The following is an 8,982-nucleotide window of genomic DNA, read 5'->3' as shown; positions in this document are numbered from 1 at the left end:
TGACCAACCCAAACAATTCAACCTGCTGGTTGCATTTTCTGATCTTGTCCTGGCATAACAAAATTTGAACATATTGCTACCTAAATGTTACCTACGAACCTACCCAAATCAGACACTGAACAAGAAATTGTACAGGTAACCTGTCTAACAGCCACTTAACACAGTTCCTTCTCCCTTCAACTTCTACGAGATCTAATCTAAATTGCATATTATGAGACGTAATTCATACTTTATTTACTAATTTACTAATCTCGTAAAGCATGTTAGACAACCAGACAGGCATGTCCATATCAATTGTGTGATGTTATTATGCGTAAAAATGTTAGAAGTAGTGTGCACTCCACCGCTATGCTCATAGATCCTGATTTTGAGCCTTGTATCTTGTAGGGAGCCTTCTCTTAATATCAATTGTCCCAACTTAGTTCCCCCTTTTGAACTTGCTTTATTATTTCTTGTATAGTAGATTCTTGGACACATCCACTCGTGCTACGATGCCAGTTGGGCTTGTCAACCTATAATAACTAATACTACGTATGAACTTATAATTGCAAGTATTTTAAAACTGCCCAACCTGTAATAACTAATACTTCGTACTACGTATGAAATTATAATTACAAGTATTTTAAAGCTTATCTAAACATATTTTGTTGAATTAATTGGTATACTCCGTATGTTTTTATTAATGTGATATTGTGACTTATTTTTCTAGAACTTTATATACGTTGTAATATGAAATAAGTTGAGAAGAACATATATTAACTGAGATTACTAATAATTAGAGTTTTGACCATATTGTGTGATACGAAGTATATTTTATTGAATCTAGAGTTTCTAGACGATCTAGTAATTTTCTCACCCGAGTAGTTTATATAGGAATAGACTCAGAGGCCAATATACTCTAATTGTATTCTTTCTTAGACCTCACATATGGATTACTAGTCAAGTCCTACTATCCAAGGCACGTTATGTGCAATTTTTCTTTGTTACACGAATAATATTTGAAGGACATTTGCTTAAAAGTCCTGGTTGACTTTGCCCCACAAATGACTCAATTGATACGAAGCACTTAAGAAGTTGATAGAGGTGCAAGCGAATTTGAATTTGGAAAAGACTCCAAATTTTCTCACCGATATATTAAGTTTCAGTACAATATTAATTGGTTGACTTAGACTTGGTCCTAATTGTAGTGTCAAACACTTTTTTTTAATGACCGATGTTGGTGTGTATTGAAGATAGCAGACTGTTGAAAACTTAACCGGATAGTCATATGCTTTCTCTATTTTTTTTTTTTTTTTTAAATATTTTTTTAAATGCTTTTTCTATTTCTTCAAGCTTGTAAAATTGAAACACTTTTATAATTACATAGTAGTAATTACCTTGACTAATTATGATAATTAAAGATAGTTATGGTTAAATTTATGCATTAACAAACATAATACAGTAAAATGAAGTGTCAAATATTTATAACAGAGGCAATATTGATTAATTATAATGCTTAAAATAACGATGTAGGGTCTGTTCTCTTCAGATTATTTTCAGTTCAGTTCTGTTCTTAATTTCCTTCTCACATAATATATTTAGTTCAGTTTAGCTCAGTTCAGTCAACAGAACAGACCCGAATAACATAGAACACAAAAACTAATTGCTTAACAATATGAATCCTAATGATGTAAACCCATGCATCACGGCAGAGATTTGTCAAATGGTTTTCCGTGTTCAAATATGATACTATCATACTACCAGTCCATTTGTTTGATAACACATAATTCAACTCGTAAATTTTAGTTTAATCAAGGATTAGGTGGTGAACTGGTAAAGTGGTAATTACTCTTTTTTAGCTTCAAATTTTGAAGATATCTCAAATTTCAGTTTCTTTCATAATTGATTAATTGTTCCGTGTTTTAACAACATTCCAGCATCCTTCGAAGACCATTGTCAACAATTGCATAATCACGTCAACTTCTCTTCCCCCATTCGTGTTTAAAGTGTGAATATATTATGTTCTTTTGATTTAAATTTGAGTGTCAATTTTAGCTCATACACATAAATTGTTAAGCAAAACCGTATAAGCGATTGCTTGTTTGTCTCACATTGAAAGAAATGCTTATACCGCAACTATTTAAGTTGGTTACTCCTACTATTATCAGTTTTGAAATAATGAAATCTCACCTAATTCTGTCCTCCATTGTTTCTTATCCATTCTTAGGGTCTGTTCTCTTACGTTGAAATTCAGTTCAGCTCTGTTCTGTTAAGTTCAGTTTAATTCAGCTCAGTTCCTAATTTCCTTAGTCATTTACCCCATACATGTGTGATTAGTGTTTCCTATTTTTTTTCAACAATAAAATGAGATGATTATGAATTTCAAACTTATAATAATATCAAACATATAACACAAGTGATTCCAAATTGTTCACAAGCCGCTTTGTTCACGGTGACCTTTTTTTTTTGACAGAATTCATGGTGACCTTAATCGTGTTAGTAATAATTAATAAATTAAGCGGTCTAACTAATTAATTGATTTTTTTTTTTTTTTAAAAAAAAGGATCAATAATATCCAGCATATACTACTTTCCCGTATTTTTTTGATAACCAAATTATATTATAATTTAATTTGTATTATATTCTACACCTTTAATAACTTTATACGAAGTATTTGGTACGTTTATCGCCTATCTTGCACGTAAGTACTGCACTATATGTTTAGATATTAGATCAATCCAAGTGTCCTTAGCTTGACATCAAGCTTTTCAAACTTAAAATCCATGCTTAATATAATGCCACAACTCACTTACTTCGTCTTAATGAGAAAGTTTCTTTTAATTATTTACTTAAATACGTCATTTTGGCATCATGTCACATAATTCCTTTGTCAAAAGTCTTAAAATTAATTTTAATCAATGTTGATTTTTTATTTCCCTATTGAGGTTAGTAAAGTGAACTATTCTCTTTCAAATTGATTGTTTGGCATCATTTTTAGTTTTCAGTTTTCAGTTTTTTTTTTTTTTAAACTAAAAACCAAAAATAGGAAACAAGTAAAAGGTGTTTCCACTTTTCTTTTGTTAGATTTAAAATTATCGATTTTAGTACATCTAATTTTTTTTTTTTTTTGAAACATACATCTAAATATTTTTTGATTCATTATGTGGCGTATATAATATACTTTTATAAAACAAAAAACCAAAAAATAGAAAACCAAAACGATATGTATAACTCGTTCTTCCCTTTTACAATATCAATTTGACCTATGGTAAGATACATAAGAACCAATTTGCAAGTTAAAAGTCCAATTCAAATCTCGTTACTTGAGATGTAACTCCGCCTTCCACTCTTTACAAGGAAGAAGGAAGGGTAAAACCCATACAATATTAATTGCATTAGTTCACTTAGAAACCATCATTCGAAGTTTACATAAATTACTTTTAATCCCACAACTTTTCAACTCGTCATAATATTTTAAAAACATTCCTACTAGTCCTCCATATTCAAAGGGAGGTGGAAGGTGGCTTCTTTTTTGGGTTCATCATGTCCCACCACCCTAACTCCTTACACTATAATTAACCACCAAACCTTGTACCCTCTTCTTCCTTCTCCATTTTCTTGTCTTTCTTTTTTATGCTTATTAATTTTCTCTCTCCAATTTACCCAAAACTTACAAAATTAAATATGAATAATAATAATAATAACAATATTAATCCCCAAAAAAATATCCTAACTTACACACATGTTGTTCTTCTTTTATTGGGCTGGGCTTGTTGGCCCACCCAAGCTTACCACACATTCGGGTTTGAACTCCACCATAGATTCTCGGATCCAGTTAATCGGATTCTCGACGCCGGTGATAAGTTACCGGTAAAGGGCTCAACCGGTTACTTCTCCGCCTTAGCTCACCGTGATCTCGCCGTTCATGGCCGCCGGTTGTCGTCTTCTTCCGGTGACTCTCGTACTCCTCTTACCTTCTCCTCCGGTAACACTACTTATCGCATCAGCTTCTTCGGATTGTAAGCTCTCTTTTCTCTCTCCTCAATTATTATTCAGTCGTATGAATTAATTTTTGAAAATGAATTATATCTATTTATTGAGTAAAGTAATAATATTACCCGAATTTTGCAATTTTATTTGGTTTTAGTGAAGTAAAGTTCATCTAGATTAATGAATTTTCAATTTTTAATGTAAAGTTTGATGCTTTTTAATCATAATTTTTTTCATAATTACTTCGTGAGTTTTAATTTTACCTTTAATTGTTACCTTTTAAAATTTATTTTAGCAAAGAGAATGTCTTTACCAAAATAAAACCCGGACAAGTCAACCCGGCCCATTTTATGTACCAAAACGGCCCAAAGTGCCTTTAGTAGTACTTTACCGTTAAGCGGTTATTATGTATTTCAATGAATAAACAAAGTTTTTTGTCAAATTTTTTTTTGTAAAAGAGCCAGGGAAAATGGTATATTCGGGTTTAGATATTAACCATCTAAACTAGTTGACACGTGCTGACGTACTTGATTTTATAAATGTTGTTGTATACTTGTATTTTATATCAAAGGGGGGTTAATTAATTATTTTGTTTTTCATGTACCTAGAATTTTTGGTGTGAAATTGCGGGAAATTTGTAGAATGATAACCGGGAAAAAAATAGATTTTTTTTTTTTTTGTTATGGGAAAAAGGTGGATTATTATAGTGAACTTTTTATGTACTAGTAAATGCTTATTTTTAGCATAGGATGCTTATAATTATACTCATTAACAAAAAAAAAGTTTTCATCTTTTTAACAACTAAGGGGGTACTAGATGTTTTTTTTTTTTTTTTTTTTTTTCTTCTGGTTAGTGGAAGGATTTTGACTTAATTAAAAAAAAAAAAAAAGAAACTCCTATTTATAGTCTAATTGTGTTTTTTGCAGCTTACATTATGCAAATGTAACGGTGGGGACACCGGGATCATCGTTTCTGGTGGCGTTAGACACCGGAAGTGACCTGTTTTGGCTACCTTGTGACTGTATTAAGTGTGTCAAGGGAGTCAAACTTAACTCTGAAGAGGTATTATTAAATTTGTTGTCCTATAATGTTATGATTTAAAATTATATAATTGTACCATTTATTATATTGTAATGTGTACTGGGACTTCTTTAATGTATGATTGAATTAAAGTGGTATCTTATTTTTCTTATAAAAGAAGACTAAGAGAATGTTGGTTTAGTTTATTATTTGTGTATCTTATATTTGAAAATATACTATGAATAAATTGAAAAGCTAGGTGCTTTATAGTCCTTTAATTATATGGCACATCAATATCGACATATATAAAGTAAACATTAATATAGTTCTTATATGGAGGAGAAAAAAAAAGGGAAGAATATTCTATATAATGCATGGTTTACTAGCTTAGTCATTAGTGGTTGAGGTATCCCTTTCGGTAGTTCAACAAGTCTATCTTAAGCCATCTTTGTTTGTTGAGGTATTTCTTTTGTCATTCTTTTTTTAAATATTGATAGTGCGGGGAGAAAAATAACAATGTAGTCCTAACTAGGAAGCCGGTTTGATACTTCAAAATTTAAGGTCCCATTGGATGTTAGTCACTATGTCATGGGACCATTAATGACATTCATTTGTTTATGTTGCTTGTAAGAGCTTGTGGTATTTTCGTCTTAGATTAGAAGTGGGCTGCCTTTGAATATTATTTGGTTGTAACAACTGGCATTCGGAAGCTTGCAGTCAAAAATAGGAAATTTTTAGATACAGTGAAGTCTTGGACAGTCAATCAGTTTCTAATCTTTGTATAAAACTCTAGGTTAGAGTCTTAGAGGCTATGAGCTAAAGTGCACTTCGATATAAGAGTTGGATTTGGCTATTTCCGATTAGTTCCCCTATTTTGATCTAATATACAGTGATCACAGACCAGGTGCCAAATCATATCTGGAATCTCAGGGATGGAATTTATGTTTGTAAGATTTGTTTGAAATCATTGTTTTTCAATTACATTACTTAAGCCCCTGAAAGTGTTTATGCTTGTTTTACATTCCTAAAGTAAATGGAACCACATACCTCTATTTCTTTTACATTCACAAATTTTTTTTTTTAAAAAAAATTGTTTCATTGTTAATGGATTGACAAGGGGATGCCGTTTTCTCTTGCAATTGTGACTCTTGGAGTTAACCTTATCGATATTGACATATAATTTTTTGGTGTACCAGCTAGACTTCAGCATCTACAGCCTCAATACATCGTCTTCAGGGTCAAAAGTTCCTTGCAACAGTCCTCTTTGTGCACATAAAACCACCTGTCCACTTTCACCCAGCACGTGTCCCTACAGAGTCATGTATCTCTCTTCTAATACATCTTCTTCTGGATACTTAGTAGAGGATGTTTTGCATCTTACCGCAGATGATAATCCTTCTAAGCCTGTTGATGCAAAAATTCCTTTTGGGTAAGTCAATTTCGAGCTGGTGGTCTACCTATTAATTGTTTCTTTAAATTGTGATACTTACAGTAAAAGGCCTTAGTAGTTGTATGATTTGGAGGAATGTAGGTAATAAGTTGCATATATAATCTTTCAGGGTGCATCACCAATCTACAAGTTAGAGTATTCTTTTCTGCAGATAATCGGATAGTAGGTGGTTAATATATCTGAAACAAGTAAAATATTATTCACATATAGCATTTCTATAATCAAATAGACTTGTGTACTTTCGGTTAAGCTTCAGGGTGCTCTAAATTTCTGCAAATGAGAAATCTGTTATCCATTTTAGAAATTCAATTAAATTAAATTTTTATGAAACCTTAAGCTTGTAAGAAAAAAATAAAATAAAAATTCAAGCACCTTAAAGGGCTTAATAGCTGGCTTGCCCATTTATAAGGGGCTTAAAGCTTAACAAAATTTAGTTTCTGTTTGAGTTAAGTTTTAACAAGAGTATGGTGAACTGATTTGCAGTTGCGGCAAGGTTGAGACTGGTTCATTTTTGGATGGTGGAGCTCCCAATGGGTTACTTGGGCTTGGTCTGGATAGTATATCGGTGCCCAGTATGTTATCAAGTCAGAAAATTGCTGCAAATTCTTTCTCCATGTGTTTTGGAGATACTGGGTTGGGGAGAATCACATTTGGTGATATGGGCAGCTCGGATCAAAGTAAAACGCCATTTAACCTTAGAAAGATAAAGTATGTTGTTCCCTATCTATGGATTTTTTCGCTTGACAATCTTTGATTTGATGAATAAGTATCCTCTTGTAATATCTTCTGACCTGCCTTTGTTACCCTCTTACCAGTCCGCATTACAATGTTAGCATATCACAGATTAGTGTGGGAGCAAAAGTCTCTCATGTCGATGGTCTTTATGCAATTTTTGATACTGGCACTTCATTCACCTACCTAAATGAACCAGTTTATTCACTAATCGCTAAACAAGTAAGTTCTTAAACACCTTCTTATTGGTGTGATAGCAAGTAATGTTCCTTGTTAAATGCAAGTATTCATAAGTCTTTCTGTGCAGTTTGATGCTCACATAAAAGATAGGAGGGACACTTCTCAATCTGAAGACATTCCTTTCGAGTACTGCTACGACTTGAGGTGAGTATTAGTGAGTTATCTTTTGTAAGTTTTTCTCTTTTACTTTTAAAGTTTATATTGAAGCAATGACCAAACTCAAATTTGCAGTTCAAGCCAAAGCGGCCCTAAAATACCTTCTATCAATTTGACAATGGATGGTGGAGACCAATTTTATGTTACTGATCCTACAGTTACAGTTTCTGTTATGGTAATTTTCTTCTCAAATATGTTAAAACTTCCGCCTTTTGCTGCTGTACTGAAATATGTCATTTTAATCTTCAGACTGGAGACATATATTGCTTGGGAATTGTCAAAAGTGAAGACGTAAATATCATTGGCCGTGAGTATATCAACTTATCAGTAAATTGCACTGCTAGTATATAGTTTGCCAGCATATGGCTATTGGATATTGTTCCTGAATTCACTCATCTCAAATTTTTTCCTTTTATTCCAGAAAACTTCATGACTGGCTATCGTGTAGTATTTGATCGTGAAAATATGGTGTTGGGATGGAAGGCAGCAAACTGTAAGTAACTCTCATAAAGTAGCAAACTCTTAATACTTGCTCTTTCATCTTAGTTTCCCTGTGATTGACGAGATTTGAATTCCAGGTAATGAAGCACTGGAGTCAAGCATGCTGCCTATAAGTCCCGAGAGTCCCCATCCTGTTCCTCCAATATCTTCCATTGAACCTCAAGCCGTACAACAAAATGGTTCTCATATATCTGCAGCATCAACTTTGAGACATAATTTATCTCATTTTAACTTCTGGACTAACACACTCATACTGTCCTTCCTTCTAGTTTTATCAATTCTTTGGTAAATTCGTTTCCCACGGGAGTGCCTGATAGTCTTAGATTATTATTGATTGGTTTATGCATTACATTTGGAAGGCATAGATCATGACATATTCGAGCCAACCCGTCCTCCATTTCTAGCTGTAGTTCCAGTTTTGTTTAGGCCCTGAATTATTTTTCCTCAAGGCCATTTTTTGAGCCTGGTATTGTATAATGTATATATAATTTAGCTACAGAAATTGCATTGTATATCATCACATAATGTGCTATTTGCACACCTATAGTATCAGATTTTGCCACTCGATCTCTTCCTGTGTTATTTGTTATTACCAGTTACACTCTGTTACTCACTTTCACATTGTTCTACTGAGATGGTTACTGTCTGATGAGTTTCCATATCGAATTAGATGTCACATTGTCTATATGAGAATTAACAACTCGAGAATAGTTTATGTGAGTATGTGACCTTTTATTCTGGGAATCCTTTCTTTCGACTAGATGAATAAAATCAACAAATGCTGCTTTTTGGAGAAAATGATGAAAGAAACTTTTAATCAAAATTAAGCACTTTAAGTTTGTAATAAAGGGATTAAAAAGATGATTAAAAAAAAAGGAATTGTGACATTTATTCGGACAATGATTTTCTAAACT

The 8,982-nt window shown here is 32.6% G+C and overlaps 1 protein-coding gene across 1 annotated transcript; it reads left to right on the top strand.

Moving 5' to 3' along the window:
* The first annotated feature begins 3,419 nt into the window (after positions 1–3,419).
* On the top strand, positions 3,420–8,629 carry LOC145601343 (aspartyl protease family protein 1-like). Its single transcript, XM_081657343.1, has 10 exons — positions 3,420–3,998; positions 4,896–5,031; positions 6,186–6,418; positions 6,923–7,147; positions 7,255–7,393; positions 7,479–7,555; positions 7,643–7,742; positions 7,817–7,874; positions 7,989–8,060; positions 8,146–8,629. The coding sequence occupies exons 1-10, from the start codon at positions 3,613–3,615 to the stop codon at positions 8,355–8,357; spliced, it is 1,638 nt and encodes a 545-aa protein (XP_081513469.1). The 5' UTR covers positions 3,420–3,612; the 3' UTR covers positions 8,358–8,629.
* Positions 8,630–8,982: the final 353 nt, after the last annotated feature.

This window comes from Chenopodium album, chromosome 21, assembly GCF_948465745.1.
Source record: "Chenopodium album chromosome 21, dcCheAlbu1.1, whole genome shotgun sequence".
Classification (NCBI taxonomy): Eukaryota; Viridiplantae; Streptophyta; class Magnoliopsida; order Caryophyllales; family Amaranthaceae; genus Chenopodium; species Chenopodium album.
Note: the sequence above shows the minus strand (reverse complement) of the source record. Positions and strands in the feature narration are given on the sequence as shown.